A 19870-nucleotide genomic window follows, 5' to 3' on the forward strand; every position below is an offset into this window, starting at 1 on the left:
CCTGGATGGCAGAAGATGCACAGGAGGAGAGGGTAGACTGGAGGAGAGCTAAACTATAGGAACGTTGTATGATGATTGATGAGATGCTGGTGCATGTGCAGATCCTAGCTCCCCCTGGTGGCCATACATTGGTATTTCCATAGCTGGCGCTCAGCTAAGGTGCGTTTGTCGGTATTTGCGAAGCATAGATCCCATATAGAAATCTCACCTTTAGGCCCTAAACCATCAAGATTTTTTTCCCTACTTTCCTGACTTAAAACTGCTCAAAGTGTTGGAAAAATAAATGTAGTTGTGTAAAAATCCTGCAACTTTTTTTTTTTAGACCAGTTATGGCAATTTTTTAAAAAAGTGGTCATAAAGGTGTGCCTGACAAATTTGCGAGAAGTTGAATCATATATGTTAGGCTGCTCGGTGCACCCTGGGGGTGACCACAAGCCTCAGTAAACTATTACATCGATGGTTTCGCATGACCCCCTCATTGATAATTGACACCGTTGTCCTTTAATGGAGCATACAATGTCTGCAGAAAAAGCTCGCTCTACTCATTCCTGAGGGAACCAGAGACCTGCAAAACCAGTGCACTGAACCTCTTGGCCACACCCAGGGAGCCCCAGCAGACTAATTAGCATATATGATTAGACTTCAGTTTTTGCAGAATGAAGGCCGTTCTACAGAACCAAATTTCCATCACCAAGAAAGTCAATAGTGAACCAGGCTTGGTCCAGTAGAAGCCTTACTCACCTGTCAGGATAGATCTTTCCTGAAATACTCTACATTGTTGGACACCCTTGGTGCTGCTAGAGAACCTGATCATCTCATTATGTAAGTGTGGCGCCCCTGAGGCTTCAGTTGCCACAGATGTACTGCACCTCCTCCTGAGGTGTGGTACCCCACCATCCAGGTAAGTTGGAGGCTCCTGACCACGCTCCAACACCTGCACCCATCATCACAAAGTAGTGTAGCAAAGCTACATTGCGGCTCCCTGCTTGGAGTGTAGCAGAGCACCTTTGGTGGCTCCCTGCTTGGAACACGAAACGTGCTGGGAGGCGGGTGGAGTTAGAATACATAAAAGAGTGGGAAGGGTTAGGAGTTCATTTGAGTTGAGAGTTGAGTTGAGTTCAGTTCGGAGTGGAGGAGAGGAGATCCCTGGGAGAGGATGGAAGAAGGAAGTGCTGCAGCAGATCACAGTGACCTGGGTCTGCTGGCATGGGAAAGGAAAGAAAGGGACATACAATGAAGAGAACCCTGATTTTCCATATGAAGGAAAAGACTAGTACGGAACGTAGGAGTAAAAGGGAATAGAGGACGTGGGTTAGAAGAGAACCCTGCCTAGAAGTTCTAAGCACAAGGCCGGGGCTTGGTCCCCAAGGTTGTATGGATACTAAGGGTCCTACAGCAGAGACCGGTGGAGAGGTGGGCTGTAAATGCACTACTCCCATCTAAGACTTGAGGGCACAACAGCAACTTGGATAGTGAGCAGGGACTTAGGAGTAAGGAGTCCCCGAAGCAGGCTACAGCTGTCTGCCGTACAAGTATAGTTCTTGGGAACATCTGACAGGAGGAACTCCAGTGTAACTCAGTACTGGGAGTACTTATCTCAAAGGCGCTATAGAGCAGACATTCAGAAAAGGCACATGCTGGCGGAGTGTTGGAAGGGAGCATTCCATCTTGCTTGGAGGCTGACTGAGCCCCTGATCCAGAGGACACAGTACGGAGGCAGGCACCTGTTTGTACAACAGACTGTGAGTAAAGCTTTGGAACTACAAACCCTTGTGTTCTCTACTCATTCCGGCACCAACACCCCCAACACTGCTACATTGCTGCACCATTCACGTGTCCCAACTATCATCTCCTTTACACTGCCCTGGGACTACAGCTCCACCTGTGGGAAGCTTCAACATCTTTGCTGCACCACACCACCAGTCCCGGAGGATCTGCATGCAGCGTCAGCTTAACATCTCAATTGCCGAACACCACAGGTGGCGTCACAAACCATTCATTTAATCCACTACATTCCACCATTCAATCTCCCCTATTAATTGGGCGCCCAGAGCCACGGACCGGGTCACTGTTGCCGTGACACATCCCGCTGATACCAGCCCGGTACCGAGTACCCCACTGCCCTGGGAGGGCAACCCATAAGTATCAGTCTGTAACCATCACTAGATCAACAATTTGATTTTCTGAAATACTCTGTGCTTCTGGGAACCCTGTACCACTTACTAGATTAACATATTCTCTTAAGTTCTCATTATGCAACTATCAATCTATGATTTCCTTATTGCCTCCAGTAAGGCCCCCATGCACATTAGGCTAAAGTGGACTGAACCCGCTGATCACGTCGAGGTCGACTAACAATGTAATGATCATGGGAGTCTCCTGATTCTCCACCAACAGATGATGTCTGAGAAGAGAAGGAACTGGTGGAGGAAAATATAGGGTTTCTGGAGGATAGAGGGGTTTGGAAACTGGAGGAGGAGAATAGAGGGGACTGGAGGAGGACAGAGAGGGGTCTGGAGACTGGAAGAGGAGGACAGAGAGGGATCTGGAGACTGAAGGAGGAAGACAAGGTCCTGGAAGGAGGCAGATGGGGGTATCGAGAAGGAGGACAGAGGGTCCTTGAGAATGGAGGAGAAGGACAGGAGACTGGAGGAGGACAGGGGGTCTGGAGACTTGAGAAGGACAGGCGACTGGAGGAGGAGGAGGAGGACAGAGGGGTCTGCAGTCAGGAGGATAATGACAGAGGGGTCTGGAAGACAGAGGGGCCTGAAGGAGGATGATGGGGTCTGGAGAAGAATGGAAGGAGGTCTAGTGTCTGGAGTAGGAGAACGGAAAGGTCTAAAGGCTGGAGGAGGACAGAAGGATCTAGAGTTTGGAGGAGATGAACTGAGGGGTCTGGAGGATGGATAAGTCTAGAGGAGGACAGAAAGGTCTAGAGTCTGGAAGAGGAGGAAGACGGCGGGGTCTAGAGTCTGGAAGAGATGTACTGATGGGAGGAGGATGAGGATAGAGGGGTCTGGAGCCTGGAGGAGGAGGACAGAGAGGTCTGGAGGAGGAAGACAGAGGTGTCTGGAGTTTGAAGGTAGAAGATGAGGGGGTCTTGGTGAGCAGGAGGATAGAGGAATCTGGCAGTGTCTCTCACATAAAGGCCACTGGAGCATTTGATTTGACCAAGTGTCCTTATGTATGGGGGAGTCAGGAGCAATGGCTATCTAATGGGGGCCTTTCTTTTGACATCATGTCAAATACAGTCTTGTCCTTTACCAACATCATCACATCAGTGGAGAGGTCACTTCTCCGAGGAGATCAGAATGCCCCTATTCTTAAATACTCTGTGCTGCTGGTAGATCCTGCCCCTCCCATTATGTAACAATAAGTTCATGAATCATGATGTTCTTTCTTTAATGTCAAATGCAACTCTGCCCTCATAAACACCATCATGATTGGACAGGTCCCACAACTTGCTCCTCTCCTAAATACTCTGTCTTGCTGGAGACTCAGAGCTTCTCAATGTTTAGCTCAGAGCGGTGAGTTTCTCACCTCTTCATATCGTTGCCTGGCACATGAGGACAGGTCACTGCCCGCCACAAGATCAGCACACTCATACCCCGCTGCTGTCAGTTTTCCCATTATTTTACAACGGGTAAGAATCCTATTGTGGACAAATCCTTATATCTCCCAATATTTTTCTTTACAACATAGTTCCTCCTAAGTAAACCTGATGCCCCAATTTCCAAGCCACAAAGCGGTTTGCGGGTTACCGTCCCTCCCCAAGACTCCGCACCCCTTCCCCCCTCTCCCTCCAATGTCGCCCTCCTGTCACCATTAACTCCTTCACTGTGCGAGCCCATCGCACACAAAGACCAGTGTATGTTTTCCTTCCTCTGACGACTTGTTTTGGGCACAAGAAAAGGCCGTTAGATTGAGCGTAGCTTGGCTCGGGGCCATGGTTGACCCGATCAGAGCAGAGATGGGTCAGGAACAAAGAGACACTCTGTGATTAAAGAATGGAGCCAAATGGAAGGGGCGGAGCCTCGGAAAGTTCTGTTAACCCTATCACAACTTTTACATTTTACGGCCCCCCGATAGAATTGTATTTTATAAGTGTCTCATAAGATTTTGAAACATTTTTTTCCAATTTTATTCCCTTTCCTCCTTTTTCCTTTAATTAGTTTTTAATATCAAAAAGCTCTAAAAAGGGAACGCTTTGTTCTTCAAATATTGTAATTTCATTACCCATTGTCCGTAAAGTATTTCCTTTCCAAGTGACCTTTTTGAGTCTTCTTGATGTCTTCACAGGTCATCTTCCACTGTGATCTCCTCGAATGATGCTTCCAAGCAGCCAGATGTTTTCCATACTTCCTCTCTGGAGGGCTTGGTCTTCCAGGTTTCTTCATGTTTGTTGGAAATGAACACTTATCTCTCCCCCTACAGACTCTGCCCCCAAATTCTGCTGTCTTATCTGCAAGACCTAGCCACAAGCAGTGGTGTAACTCAAGTCATATGGGCTACCAAGCAAAATTTGTACCGGGTCCTCCACCTCCATGTTGATCAGATATATAGTCCTTTATAGTGATCTAGATCCTATAAACACATGTATTCACCCTCTATATACTAATGTCCTCATCCTAGGACCTTTCTGTAATAATGTCCCATGTCCTGGTTCCTTCTTGTAATAATGTCCACCATCCTGGCATGTTCTGTAATAATGTTCCTCATTAACCTCCTCAGACCCAGAAGTCTCAGAACCCATAAACCGTTGTCCACTACAGTGTACGTGAGGTCTAAGAAGGTTATGTAATTATGTGTCTCATCCTAGGCCCCGTCCTGTTATACTGTCCCTAATCCTCGGCCTTTCCTGTATAATGTCCCTGATAATATATATCAATGTCCCCTATTCTGGGCCCTTCCTGTTATATTGTATCCCATCCTATTACAATGTCCTCCATCCTGGGCCCTTTCTGGCATAATATACCCCATCCTTTTACAATGTTCTCCATTCTGGACCGATTCTAGTATAATATCCCCATTCTATAACAATGTCACACACCATGGAATACAGTCTCTCATTCTGGGCCCCTTCCTGGTGTAATATCCCACTTCATCTTACATTGTCCTCCATCCTGGGCCATTTCTGGTATAATATCCTCCATCCTCTTACAAAATCCTCCATTCTGGCCCCTTCCTGGTATAATATCCCCTATCCTCTTACAATGTCCTCCATCGTGGGCCATTTCTGGTATAATATCCCCATTCCCTTACATTCTGGCCCCTCCCTGGTATAATGTCCCCCACCCTCTTCCGATGTCCTCCATCCTGGGCCTTTTCTGGTTTATTATCCCCTATCCTATAACAATGTCCCACATCATGGTATACAGTCCCCCATCCTGAGCCCCTTTCTGGGATAATATCCCCATCCTCTTACAATATCCTCCACCCTGGCCCCTTCCTGGCTTAATGTCTATTATGCCTCTCTTTTGCAATACATACCAAAAAAACAAAACAAAACGATTCTTCTTACCTTACTCCATTTGCACAACGTGTGGTGTCCTCTTCTGTAGCCTGCAGCTGACTTTGGCATGGCAGCCATAGGTGGTTTATGACATCACTGCCATGATACAGTCATGAAGGGCACACTGACATCAGCTGCTGGCCTCTGATTGGCTGGTGGCATGTACTGCAGTGCAGGGAATCCGTGGGTCTCTGTGCCACAATACACTTCAGCTGAAAGTGCATCCTCGGATACACATCCAGCTGATGTAGGCACTGGCGTCGGCGGGCACTCTTCACGCACTGCTTCTAGGGAATCAGGAAAGAATGTGGCCTAGGGGCAAACAAATATATACAGAGTGGTAAGCAACATCTGTAAAAAGCCCCTTATGGATTATGCTATTGAGGTCTTCGTATGTAGCACAAGGGACTTTAGCCCCCCAATTGGCTCCAGGGTGCAAGTTCTACGGCAACCTCTTCTCCATTCCTTTGGCTCCATTCCCAGAGGAACAAAACATGGCTCACCCAAGACTGCACACATCCAGCATGGTCTTTTTGAGGTTGCATTGGTGGCTCCGGCATTTCCATTCTGCTCCTCTCCACAATGATGTGCCTGACCACCTACATGACCACTACAGCCAATCACTTTCATCAGCAGTACACCACTAGAGATTGTGGTCATGTTGAGTAGTTAAGGAACTAATCACTACAGATAAGGATAACGGGGAGCACAACCCTTAGATGGTCGTCTTGGTGCTTTTGGAAAAAAAAGACGTGTATTTCTAAACCTGGAAACCCCAAAATATTGTAACTATAAATTTCGAATTCATTTTTTTTTTTTTGCAGTAATTTCAGAACTATGACAAATTCTCACACTCAACAGTTATTAACAACAACAGTATAACCACAAGCTTCGACAAACAGAACAGCAATTTGGCACAAGCATGTTCCAAACGCACATCATCCGGCCCGTCCCTCCAAGCGGTCTCAAGGAGTCTGTCAAACAACACATTGTGTCAGAGGCTGCAAGACACCAACACTCTATAGATGAGGGGGAAAATGCGAAAATAGTACAGATATAAGGAGGGAAGGGCACGGCCAGAAAGGGGGAGGGCAGCGGACATATGGGGGAAGGAGGCAAGAAGAAGAACCAAGGCTAGAATACTTCTTAAGAGAGAAGAGACATAAGATGTGATGGAGATGCCAAGAAAGACGAAGAACGTTTAAGACCAGATCGGACCCAACATTTGTGGTAAGTGAGATTCTTTGAAAATTTTGGCTATTTTTCCAATTGTTCTTTGACCACTTCTTAAGGATTAGAAGTAATTGACATGTTGAAAAACTTCCATCGATACATATGACAATACTTCATATATGATCAAGAATTTTGCAGGATTTTATTTGACTATTTCAGCAATTTTTCCTATTTCTCTGTCCTTTCTATTATTGATTTTTATGGAGTTATTTGAACTTAGCTCAATTTTCGCTCTTTAATTGAATCGACCACTTTATATTGTAATTAATTTCAGGGCTCTTGAGCGTCGCGTATTGCTAGGCGAAGTATTCTTGGATATGATAATAGAGCCCTGGGCCAATGAACTTACAATCTAAAGAGGAAAAACAACAGTTTTACCCTTGTCTCACCCTAATGTTCATAGACTCAACATATGAGCATTAAATCTCAGTGGTGGCCCCTTGCGGCCGTTCTGACTATTGCCCTTTAAGTTGCCCTAAGACCTAGTCTGACTGATGGATACAAAGCTAAAAAGTTAAACTTTGTTTTTCTTTTTAAAACTTGTTTGAAGACTGTTCCTAGATATTTTAGGCCATCACTTTTGTTAACCCTTGCCAACCACCTGCACGTCTATCACTTTCTGCTTGAGGCCGGCCATACCAAGTGTATAAAGTGTGACTCACTTCATTCCTGTGGAGTTCTCTGCCCCATTACTGAAGTTGTGGTCTTGGCCAGGTGGCATCTGATCCTTTCCTATATACAGTCGTAAGAAGTTTTAATGATTAGGAAAATACGATTGCGTTCTTGCAAGAAAAAAAAAATAGTGCCACATCTGTCCACAAATTAGTAGTGGTATTGCATCTCTGCTCCATTGAAGTGAAATGAATTGATCCCTCCATCCTCCTCCGCCCTCCAGATCCCTCCATCTTCCTCCGCCCTCCAGACCCCTCCATCCTCCTCCACCCTCCAGACCCTTTCCAGACCCTTTTCCCTCCTCCATCCTGCATACCCCTCTGCCCTCCTCCGTCCACAAGACCCCTCCGCCCTCTAGACCCCTCTGCGCGCCTCCGTCCTCCAGACCCCTCCGCCCTCCTCTGTCCTCCAAACCCCTTCGCCCTCCTTTGTCCACCAGACCCCTCTGCTCTCCTCCTTCTTCAAGACCCCTCTGTCCTCCAGACCTCTTCATCCTCCTCAGTCCTCCAGACCCTCCTCACTCAAGACCCCTTCCGTCCTCCAAACTCTGTTAGTTGTGGTATTTCATCTCTGCTCTATTGAACTGAAAGGGACTAAGCTGCAACACCACACACAACCTGTAACCATGGGTGGTGCTGTTTTTGGAAAAACAGTAGTTTTTTCCCAACCTTAATTGTCAATAGTCAGCCATCTTTACTTCCACACCTTGCGTGTGCATGTCCACATTCCTTTGGGACCGAAACGTTGCCGGATGGGCAATTAAATTGCACTTGAATCGATTCCAACATGGTGTGCTGCTTTAATCTTTTTGGACATATATATATATACTAGATGGAGGCCCGGCTGTAATGTCGCGATGGGGGCAGGCTTTGCAGCGTTGAGAATCTCTCCCCATGTGCTCACCCACCTATCCACTCTCTCTTTCCCCATGTGATGACTTCTCCTGTCTGTGCTCTTCTTTGACCTTTCTACCCCATGTGCTATCCCCCTTGTCATGTTTCTGTGGTAACTTGGATAGCCGTCCTTTTCTTTGATGGTATATTCTTGGTATTTTTATGATGTTGGCGTTGATATTTGCTTTTTAAAGGAGTTTTCTCACGAACGAAAGTTCATTTTAAAAAATTGTCTGTGTCTGACCATGTACAGAACATACCACAGCTCCTGGGCAGGGAAGGAAGCAAAAGACAATACTGACATTACAGCAGGAGATGGCAGAGGATACATTTTGTGAGGTAAAATATTGTTTAAAAACAGTCAATGAAATATTTTACCTCACAAAATGAATCCTCTGTGATCCCCTGCTGTAAGGTCAGTATTGTCTTTTGCTTCCTCCCCTGCCCAGGAGATGTGGTATGCTCTGTACACGGTCAGGCACAGACAATTTTTAAAATGAACTTTCGTTCATGGGAAAACCCCATTAATGTGACCGGCTTCCACTGCCTGTAGACACGTCGCACATCTGCCGTTTGGGATCAGCCAAATGATTCACTGCGACTGCACAAAATATACACAGGCGCAGTGCGACAGTGCTCCGCTTGTGGTAATGCGCAAGAGGCTGCGTGAGTGTGAGTGTGAGGTGCGTACGGCGTATAAAGTGTGTGTGTGGTGTGATGGTGTTCCGCTAGTGGTAACGCGCAATAGGTTGGTACTAGCAGCAGTTTCCATATTGACCATATAGAAAAAAGGGTGCACTAATGTCAATAATAATCCTGGATAGAGTACAAAACCTAGCCTGTATATGAATATGGCCAAAAAACAAGGAGTAAAAAGACCAGGCTAATAACGGTATGCACATCCATATATATAAAAAGTGAAAGAAACCTTTATTTCATCATGGACATAATAATTTAAAAACATTTAAAATACACAGCAAAGCAATATCCCAAAACCTCCAAAAAAGCCCCATATACCTCAAATGCAACCCATGTGTGGGGGCTGTCATTTACCCCAAGCATAAAGCAAAATCTACAATGGAATGCTTCACAAATAAACATATCTAGGTGTTAGAATGGCCAAGTCAAAGTCCAGACCTGAATGTTTGGGATCGTTGTCTTGTTGGAAGACAAATCTCCGTCCCAGTCTCAGGTCTTTTGCAGACTCCAACAGGTTTTCTTCAAGAATGGTCCTGTATTTGGCTCCATCCATCTTCCCATCAATTTTAACCATCTCCCCTGTCCCTGCTGAAGAAAAGCAGGCCCAAACCATGTTGCTGCCACCACCATGTTTGACAGTGGGGATGGTGTGTTCAGGGTGATGAGCTGTGTTGCCTTTTATGCCAAACATATCATTTGGCATTGTTGCCAAAAAGTTCGATTTTGGTTTCATCTGACCAGAGCACCTTCTTCCACATGTTTGGTGTGTCTCCCAGGTGGCTTGTTGCAAACTTTAAATGACACTATTTATGGATATCTTTGAGAAATGGCTTTCTTCTTGCCACTCTTCCATAAAGGCCAGATTTGTGCAGTATACGACTGATTGTTGTCCTATGGACAGATTGTCCCACCTCAGCTGTAGATCTCTGCAGTTCATCCAGAGTGATCATGGGCCTCTTGGCTGCATCTCTGATCAGTCTTCTCCTTGTTTGAGATGAAAGTATAGAGGGACGGACAGGTTTTGGTAGATTTGCAGTGGTATGATACGCCATACATTTCAATATGATCTCTTGCACAGTGCTCCTTGGGATGTTTAAAGTTTTGGAAATCATTTTGTATCCAAATCCGGCTTTAAACTTCTCCACAACAGTATCAGGGACCTGCCTGTTGTGTTCCTTGGTCTTCATGATGCTGTCTGCTTCAAACAGAACCCTGAGACTATCACAGAGCAGGTGCATTTATATGGAGACTTGATTACACACAGGTGGGTTATATTTATCATCAATAGTCATTTAGGACAACATTGGATCATTCAGAGATCCACAATGAACTTCTGGAGTGAGTTTGCTGCACTGAAAGTAAAGGGGCCGAATAATATTGCACGCCCCACTTTTCAGTTTTTGAATTTCCCAAAAAATTTAAAATAACCAAAAAATGTTGTTCAAGTTCACAATTGTTTTCCACTTGTTGTTGATTCTTCACCAAAAATTTACATTTGGTATCTTTATGTTTGAAGCATGATGTGTGGGAAAAGGTTGAAAAGTTCGTGGGCCAAATACTTTCGCAAGGCACTGTGTATATATATATATATATATATATATATATATATAATATATACAGTATGTGTGTGACCTTTGGACCCATAGAAGGTCACACAGCGTGAATCAGCCGTAGTCCGCATTTATTCACACACATGGCTCCCACTGCTATGACTGTACGCTATTAAATAGAGGATTACAACAGGAGCGGCGAGTGCTGCTATTTTCTATTTATGGACAATATATACATTTAATCATTTATATATCGCCATTAATTTCACAGCGCTTTACACGCATTATCAACGCTGTCCCTATTGGGGGTCACAATCTGGATTCCCTAATCAGTATGTCTTTGGAATGTGGGAGGAAACCGGACAACCCGGAAGAAACCCACACAAACACAGGGATAACATACAAACTCTTTCAGATGTTGTCCTGGGTGGGATTTGAACCCAGGGCCCCAAAGCTGCAAGGCTGCACTGAGCCACCCTGCTGCCCATATACATTTACACACACACACACACACACACGTTGTGGATGTAAAGATGGCTGACTGATGATAATATATATTTATCTGCACCTTACATGTACATCATATAATCAGATGGTAGCAAGTCTCCTGACCACAAATTAATATCAAGTTCTCCTTCAGTCGACTGTAGAATCCAACAGGCAGTGATGTGTTTACCTGCAGTGCTTCCACAGGGGAGATGAAGTATTACATCCTTTTGGCTTAAAATTAAGGTAACACCTGAACATGTTGGGTCCTCCACAGTAAGAGACATCTCGGTCTTTCTATCTTACTGGTTTATTCGGGAACCTAAATGAAAGCAGACATGTTCCTCATTTTCCCTAGTAGAGGCTGCCCTTTTACACTTCCGATTAGATCAGAGCGATGATGTCACATAAGAAAAGGCAGGATAGTCGCTGGTTTGTTTTCCACATATTCGCCATCCTCAGTGATAACGACCCTTATTTCCCACAGTCGGGACATCATACACTTTTGCTAAATGTAGCCATAATTGACTCTCTTTTTCTCCACGCCCATTGCCCCGGGGGGCAGGTGGGTGATTTGTGATTGCACCACACTAGGATGGGCATTACTAGAGGGAGTCGTTCCTTCAGGCACAGATTTATAGCAGGATTCTGAAATAGATACAATAAAGGATTCCATTTTTTTTCCTGAAACCATCGGGACATTGGAGTTTTCGGGTGAGGGGCGAGTTATAATTGAGTGGACACAATGAGGGGCTTATAACAGTTTTGCATTCTGAAAAGGTTACTGTATACTATGGAGAGGCTGTCTACTATATAGCAGAGGAAAGTTACCATATAGTACGGAGAGGCAGTCTACTATATAGCAGAGAGACCGTTTACTGTGTACTGTGGAGAGGTAGTCTACTATATAGCAGAGGAAGATTACTGTATACTTTGCAAAGGCAATCTACTATATAGCAGAGGAAGGTTACTATATACTATGGAAGTTACTATATAGCAGCGTAAGGTTACTGTATACTATGAAAAGGAAGTTTACTATATAGCAGAGAGACAGTTTGCTCTATACTATGGAGAGACAGTCTACTATATAGCAGAGGAAGGTTCCTGGATACTATGGGGAGGCAGTCTACTATATAGCAGAGAGACAGTTTACTGTATACTATGGAGGGACAGTCTACTATATAGCAGTGGAAGGTTACTGTATACTATGGAGAAGCAGCCTCCTACATAGCAGAGAGACAGTTTACTGTATACTATGGAGAGATAGTCTACAGTACTATATAGCAGAGAGGCTACTGTATACTATGGAGAGGCAGTCTACTATATAGCAGAGACAGACTACTGTATAGGCAGTCTACTATATAGCAGAGGAAGGTTACTGTATACTATGGAAAGGCAGTCTACTATATAGAAAAGAGACAGTTTACTGTATAATATGAAAAGGCAGTCTATTATATTGCAGACAGGCTACTGTATACTATGAAGAGGCAGTTTACTGTATATTATGGAGAAGCAGTCTACTATATAGCAGATGCAGGCTACTGTATACTATGGAAAAACAGTCTACTATATAGCAAAGAGGCATACAACTGTATACTATGGAGAGGCAGTCTACTGTATAGCATGGAAAGGTATCTGTTGTGCAGCATTTACAAGACATATAATATATTGCATATAGAGGTTATCAGCAGTAGAACAGAATGATAGGCTGCTGTATAACATGGAGTGGCCGTCACTTTTATAGCATGGCGAAACAGTCTGTTGAATTGCATGTCAGTATACTATGGTAAGGTACTTTACCCCCCACCTACTGTGTGCACATTATTACAAGTTTGTCCTGGATTGTGGCACAGGGGACTTTGGGCCACCTCCGTCCTTCCTTGAAGCTCCGTGCTCCAGCCTCCATTTTCGGAGCACTGTGCTCCAGCCTCTGCTGCTCCCTCTATAGCTCACTCCTGTGTAATAGAGTCTCAGCGACAGGCCAATGGTGAAGGTTGCTTTATTATTATGTTAAACGTTGTTACATTTTCCCTCTCATTATTCCTTGGTCTGTTGTAAGGAGACCTGGTTATACATTTCCCCTGTTCGGCCTTTACATCTACAGGGTCTCGTATACCCATCTATTTTATCTTGTCTTAACATTTTTGTTTTCCAAAAACACAGAATCCGAACCACAAAACTATGGGACGTGCATGTAAATAGGAGCGGCCAATGGACATTGCGATGGTACAGTAGACGGGACCTAAGGTAGAAACGCCTTAATAACGAGAAGATACAATGTGATCATAAACAAGACACACCAAAGACCCAACCAACAATGAGACTATCAATCTGCCTGCCGGTCGGTCTCATATTCTTCTTGGGAATCGTTCCCTCATGTTTGTTGAGAGCAAAGAGACCCCCGAGATGGAAGTGTCCAGCGTCCTGCAACTGCACAATGGACAATGTCCTGTGTGATGGGTCCAGCCACATTCCCAGCACTTATTCCTTGGATATCATCTCCGTGTAAGTCAACTAAAGCCTCACCAAACTCAACTTGTCTACCCTACTGTAGGGTTTGTAGAAGTCAACGTTGGATATCAAAGAAGAACGAGTTCAAAGTTTTTCAAAAACTTTACCCAAAATGCACATTAAGCGCTAACCACCAAGTCTAAAATTCAGGTTTAGCCCAATTTGTCAAGGGATGAGAATGAAAGCTTTTCTTGAGGTATTGTCCAAAATAGTAGACGTAGACTTAGTTGAGGTTGCCACGAGTTCATTGACAAGGTCTTGTTGTAGGTTCACCAACACCCAACCTATGCTCTTATATCTACAAAGCTTAAGGTGTTTAAAACTGTAAATATCATTGTTCTTTTGATAATTGCAGATTAAATTCCCGTAATTCTGAATATAATTATCCCGCCATAGTCCTCTGAGACGTACGATAGCTGCGTTATTATCCAGAGAGATTAGTGAAAAACATGTTTAATAAATGAGCTAATCGGAAGTGGATATTTTTGTAGACTGGGCTAAGATTCATAAGATTGTAGGGTCTTACAATTGGGGTTTTATGCATGGAAATTCCATTACACAATCCAGGTCCACTAGCCAGTTCTGACTCTTGTAGGACCTTGGGGTTAGTGGGGACAAATAGAGGATACACATGAGAACTTTTTTGTGTGGCTCTCAGATGATAGACCATGAGTCGATGCTTTCAAAAGTAAATAAAAACGAACCACAGGTTTAGGTATCATGGTGACTCCCATCTGCCACAAGAAAAGGACCCATTTAGATTAGTTATGGAGCCCATTGTTGATTCCAAAAGTAACATTTTTTTGCCTCTTTTTATTTTCTTCACCTGACATTTCTCTCCCCCCCCAACAAGCTCGTTCCTCAGATGCGGCTTCCAGAACATCCCCTCCGACAGCTTCACCCTGTCGCAGACGATGCAGATCTTGTAAGTTTTCTCATTAGCTTCTAATTGCTTGTGACAAAACCCAACTGTTTGTTGTCGTCTTATTGCTTTCATTCTGCTTTATTACCGCCACTGTAGACGTCGGTAAGATCGCTCTTCTAATGAACTGCTATAATTTTGAATTTCATTGTTTAGCAATAAATTTTGTTTCTATTTTTGAAAAACTAAAATAAAAAGAAATTAAAACGAAATAATTAGAGGCTGGAAAGCTGTATAGTGACAAACTAGAGCTAACAAAGTGTAGCTGAAAGCTCCCGAGGCCAAATACTTCCATTGGGATGTCCTTAACCGGATCTCTATGATCCTGTACCAGCAGAAAAGGTCTAATCCTTGATCTATGTACGTGAATCTATATATATATAAAAACGATTGTATGTATATGTGTATCGACGATGATGTCTTAATGGTTGCTATGATGAAGATGATGTCATAATGGTTGCCATGGCGATGATGATGTCATAATAAGTTGCATTGGTGACGGTTATGTCATAATGGTTGCCATGGCGAGAATGATGGCATAATAGGTTGCCATGGCAATGATGTTGTCAGACTGGTTGCCATGGCGAAGATGTCATAATGGGTATATGGGCTCAGAATTATGGGATGGAGGATGTGTGATGGGTATATGGGCACGGGACTAAGGGATAGAGGATATGTATGATGGGTATATGAGCACGGGACTATGGGATGGAGGATGTGTGATGGGTATATGGGCATGGGACTATGGGATAGAGGATATGTATGATGGATATATGAGCACTGAACTATGGGATTGAGGATATGTATGATGGATATATGGTCACTGGACTATGGGATGGAGGATATGTAGGATGGGTATATGTACACGGGACTATGGGATGGTGGATATGTATGATGGGTATATGGACACAGGACTATGGGTTGGAGGATATGTATGATGCATATATGGGCACTAGACTATGGGATAGAGGATATGTATGATGGGTATATGGGCACGGGACTATGGGATGGAGGATATGTATGATGGGTATATGGGCATGGGACTATGGGATGGAGGATGTGTGATGGGTATATGGGCACTGGACTATGGGATGGAGGATATGTATGATGGGTATATGGGCACTGGACTATGGGATGGAGGATAATCATTATAATTTGTTAGAACTAACTACAGTTAATATGTCCGGGCAACGCCAGGCTCTTCAGCTGGTTCATATTTAGAGGAAACGTAATGATGCGGAAAGGAATGAACCTTCATGTGATGGTGGTTAGAAACCATCTAGATTTTATCTGAGAGGTCTAACTTTCCGCTGTTACCACCTTGGGCAGAGGAACTTCTGTCTATATCCCTACAGTTCATCTCTGTAGGAACAGTTTAATAGAATGAAGACGTTGACGTTCTGAGATGTTTGACTCTAGGTCTGTCTTCTTGTGGATTAACATACTCTAATTTGTCCTTTTTAGACTATTCACGTCTTGTTCCTTCGAGGAGATTTCAGATGACGCCTTTCTGAAGTTGAAACACTTGGAGTACTTGTAAGTTTTTCAGATAGAAGACCAAGCATTCGCATTTCTGTATGAAGGTCCAAATATGGATTGTATATTTCATGGCCAATAGAGAAATGATATCAGAAAGAAAAAACATTTTTCCTTGGGGTTCATCTGGTCCAAAGTTTGGAAACAATAGTTTGATTCTCACATAAAACATTCGTAGGAAAAGTGAAAATTTGCCCACGAAGAAAAGTCATATAACCCAACCTATTAGGACAATAAACAGAGAAATATAACTCATCTCATAAAGTAATAATATACATATTAGTAGGATATGTTACCATTTTATGATCAGTGGGTGGTTTGACCTCTGGTCGACACCGAGCCTAGACCTCAACCTTTGGGATGAAATAGAACCGAGATTGTGAGCCCGTACTCACTCCAACATCAGGGTATGACATCACACATGAACTTCTGGATGAAGGGACAAAACCCCCCACAGATGAGTCCAAAATTTTCCTTCCTATGTGAAAGGAAGCTTTTAATTCACCAGAGAGGCCGACTCCATATTAATGGTTGAAGGGCAGAAAAGCTCCTGGATGTGGAGGAGGCACATATGGATGTAGAATTCTGTTTGTTGGCCATTTGGAACATCCATGTCAAATTGGAGGTTCTTAGCCATCAGTAGGGTCAAACGTGACCCAAAACGGAGCAGGAAATTGTTAACAATGGATCCTATGAAATGTAAAAGATATTGATATGGACAATCCATTAAATGATGCAGGTCTACCAGCACCAGAGGTTTTATTAGAGATGGTCATACTACTGGGAATCATCTTCATCCTCTTCATCTAGGGGCCAGTCCAGACCATAATTATGGATACCATTTGGCCACAACAAATCAAATAATCATCTGACTGCAGAACAAACAAAGGTAACCATGGCAAGGCCTGTAGACCAGTAAGGTGGTCAACATGACTCATGGTTTGGGATTGGATCCCATGTCAAAAATTCAACTGTGGCCATCAAAAATCCATGTCCTACCATTGCCATCTCTGTATTCTTCTGTAGACATAATTTGTCTTAATCTTCTTCAGGTTTATTGAAAACAACAATATAAAGAAAATTTCAGGAAGCGCTTTACGAGGCCTGAGGTCGCTGATCCACCTGTGAGTGTAAGGGTTGGAGGGATCTGATGATGATAATTGATGTGGGCAGGTGGTGCGGAGAACAGTCAGACTGAGAATAAGCTTCATATTTAAGAATATTCTTGTCTTAATTTCGTATTTTCCTTCTCCGTACAGGAGTCTGGCCAATAATCACCTGGAATTTCTTCCCAGTGGATTATTTCGGACGCTCACAGCCATCAAACACATGTAAGTGATGGACTTCTCTCGCTAATCTCTGGAGGCCACCATCTTACGCTTGAGCGGCTGTCAGAGCATGCTGGGAGTTTCGGTTGGAGATCACCATCACAGTATGGCATAGGGAATTCACTGGTCCCAAAAAACTTCTAGAAAAGAACAATCATTACTAAGTTGATTATGAAGGTTTTTATTAAATTTGATACTTTTTTATTGGGTCTAATTAAAAGCAGTATAGTTCAGGGTGTTGGATTTGCAATTTTTTGGTAGAGAGACGGGTCACAAAGCTTGGAAAAAAAGGGGAACCTGGCATTCAGAACTTATTGCTAGATAAAAGTATCACATTTAATGAAAACTTTCTAAATCAAATTTTGCTATAAGGAAGTCTGTACCGATCAATCGATGATCCTTCTCTAGAAATCCTCTGGGATGTTGAATCCCTTCTGTATCCTACTGAGTGTCTTTGAGGTTTGGATTCCGGCAGTACCTTTTTTATATGCCTAATATTGGCGCAGCACCCCCAGAAAAACAATCCGCCAGTCAAGATGAACGTCTGCTTTTAAAGTGACAGTGCCCCTTTAGCTGATTGCCCCTGTAGGAGGCTATGGAGCATTTCTCACCTTCCTTAGACCAATTGAGCTTTAGATAAAGATTAATCATCATAAATTCTATTAGAAAGCTGTAAAACTTGATTTATTTTTGAGATCTCTGCTTGCAGGTCAAGAAACACTTTATATATAGAGGCTGAAAATCTATATGGATCGAATATTTGTAATAGTTGAAAGTTTTTACAATTGTATCCGGTCTCTAAAGGATAAACAACTGCTACAATGTATCAGTGCAGGGAAAAGCAAGAGAGATTTGTGCCATGGATGTGTCCACTCCACAAAGGACTGGATACAAATGTAAGAAATGTTTAGCTGATATTTATAGTCATAGATTGGATCTCTGCAATGTTTTCTATCGCTGGGATTCGCCGAGTCAATATTTCTGCTGTCAAAAGTTCCAGAAGGATTTAATCCCTCACTATGTGGGAATAGATTTTTATGTTCCAGGTTTGTAACTTTCTGACTTTTTTTTTTTTTAAGAGATCTGCGTGGGAATCCTCTACACTGCGACTGTCAGATTAAGTGGCTGGTGCAGTGGGCACATGGACCAGGGAAGAATGTGGCCATGTGGCCTCCATTACCATGTGAGGAACCAGCAAAGTTCAAGGGCAAAGGCTTACACGAGCTCAAAGATGCCGATTTCTACTGCGTCAGCAGCAGTGAGTATGGCACTTGATATAGGGACACGGGACTGTTAGGCTACTTTCACACATCAGGTTTTCGGCGTCAGGCGCGAACCGGCGTCGTGCCGGAATGCCGGATCCGGCAAATGTTTTGTAAAACCTGATGTGCCGGATCCGGTTTTCTGCCGGATCCGTCTTGTTCTTGACAGACAAAACCGGATCCGTCTCATCCGGTTCATCCGTTTTTCTATCCGTTTTTTCGACGGATTACGCTGGATCCGGTTTTTAAAATTGACCCTTGTGGCCCCTCAAGGCAGAGTACACTGGCAGGATGACAGAGTGTGAAAGATTTGTGCCCTAACCAAACTTGTGTACCTTCTGGACCAACAGTATATACCTTTGCCAACCAAAATTGGCAATCTTGTCATGGTCTTACTATTTTTAGCTTTAGGCCACAGGTGTGTACCTGGTTGTGTTTTATGCAAAGTATTTCACCTTTTAACAAAAGTTGTGTACATTGTTAGGAAATCACCAACAATAAACACAACTTTTTAGGTGAAATACTTTGCTTCAAACACAACCAGGAACACAACTGTGGCAAAAAGCTAAAATTTACCCACAGTTATATACCTGGTTTTGAATACCTTTTTACCTTTGAAATACCCTGTATTTAACCTTTTTTTTAAACATAGTTCGCCGCAGAAAGAAAAGACAGACAACCATTGTGAAATGATAATTTAACTTTTATTTAACATTTTTTTTTTTTTTTTACATTTTTTAAAGTGCAAAAAACTTTTTTAATAAAGGTTTTAAACCCAATGGGCATTTTTATTAAAAAACACACATTACAATTCTGTGTATTGTGGGGTGGAAATACTGCTGGAGGGGCTGCGGGACACTTCGACACTGGGTGTGTGGAGAGAGGACTGGGATCGTGGTGGGGAAGGAACAGTTAGAGGTGAAGGTGTGGAAAAAACTACAGAATGGGTGGACATGTGGGAAGCAGAAGAGGTGGTGGGTGGTGGAGTGGAGGGTTGGACAGGGACTGTAGGAGCAGATGATGTTGATGGAAAGTTGTATGGGGAAGGAGTTTGGTACGGGGAAGGAGTTTGGTACGGGGAAGGAGTTTGGTACGGGGCAGGTTGCTGGAAGTGGGGAGATGACTGGTACTGGGGAGGTTGCTGGTACTGGTGAGGTTGCTGGTACTGGGCAGGTTGCTGGTATGTAGTAGGAGGGGGAGGATGAAAAGTGGCTGGAGGGGGTGCAGATGTAATAGGAGGGGGAGGATGGAAAGTGGCTGGAGGGG

The 19870-nt window shown here is 43.6% G+C and overlaps 1 protein-coding gene across 5 annotated transcripts in view; it reads left to right on the top strand.

Moving 5' to 3' along the window:
* LOC141085222 (leucine-rich glioma-inactivated protein 1-like) overlaps positions 1 to 19870 on the top strand; it is a 108168-nt gene that overhangs the window by 80923 nt on the left and 7375 nt on the right. For 2 of the 5 annotated variants that reach the window (XM_073570480.1, XM_073570479.1), the window contains exons 2-7: positions 13209 to 13550; positions 14410 to 14481; positions 15943 to 16014; positions 17067 to 17138; positions 17274 to 17345; positions 18422 to 18600. In XM_073570480.1, the coding sequence (XP_073426581.1) occupies positions 13363 to 13550; positions 14410 to 14481; positions 15943 to 16014; positions 17067 to 17138; positions 17274 to 17345; positions 18422 to 18600 (655 nt within the window). In that variant the 5' untranslated portion in view covers positions 13209 to 13362. Of the gene's footprint in view, positions 1 to 4333; positions 6743 to 13208; positions 13551 to 13581; positions 13753 to 14409; positions 14482 to 15942; positions 16015 to 17066; positions 17139 to 17273; positions 17346 to 18421; positions 18601 to 19870 lie in introns of those variants that run through there. The other 3 variants (XM_073570477.1, XM_073570478.1, XM_073570481.1) reach the window with 3 other exon arrangements.

The sequence above is a fragment of the Dendrobates tinctorius genome, unplaced genomic scaffold (genome assembly GCF_039654945.1).
Source record: "Dendrobates tinctorius isolate UK_male_01 unplaced genomic scaffold, ASM3965494v1 ptg000028l, whole genome shotgun sequence".
Classification (NCBI taxonomy): Eukaryota; Metazoa; Chordata; class Amphibia; order Anura; family Dendrobatidae; genus Dendrobates; species Dendrobates tinctorius.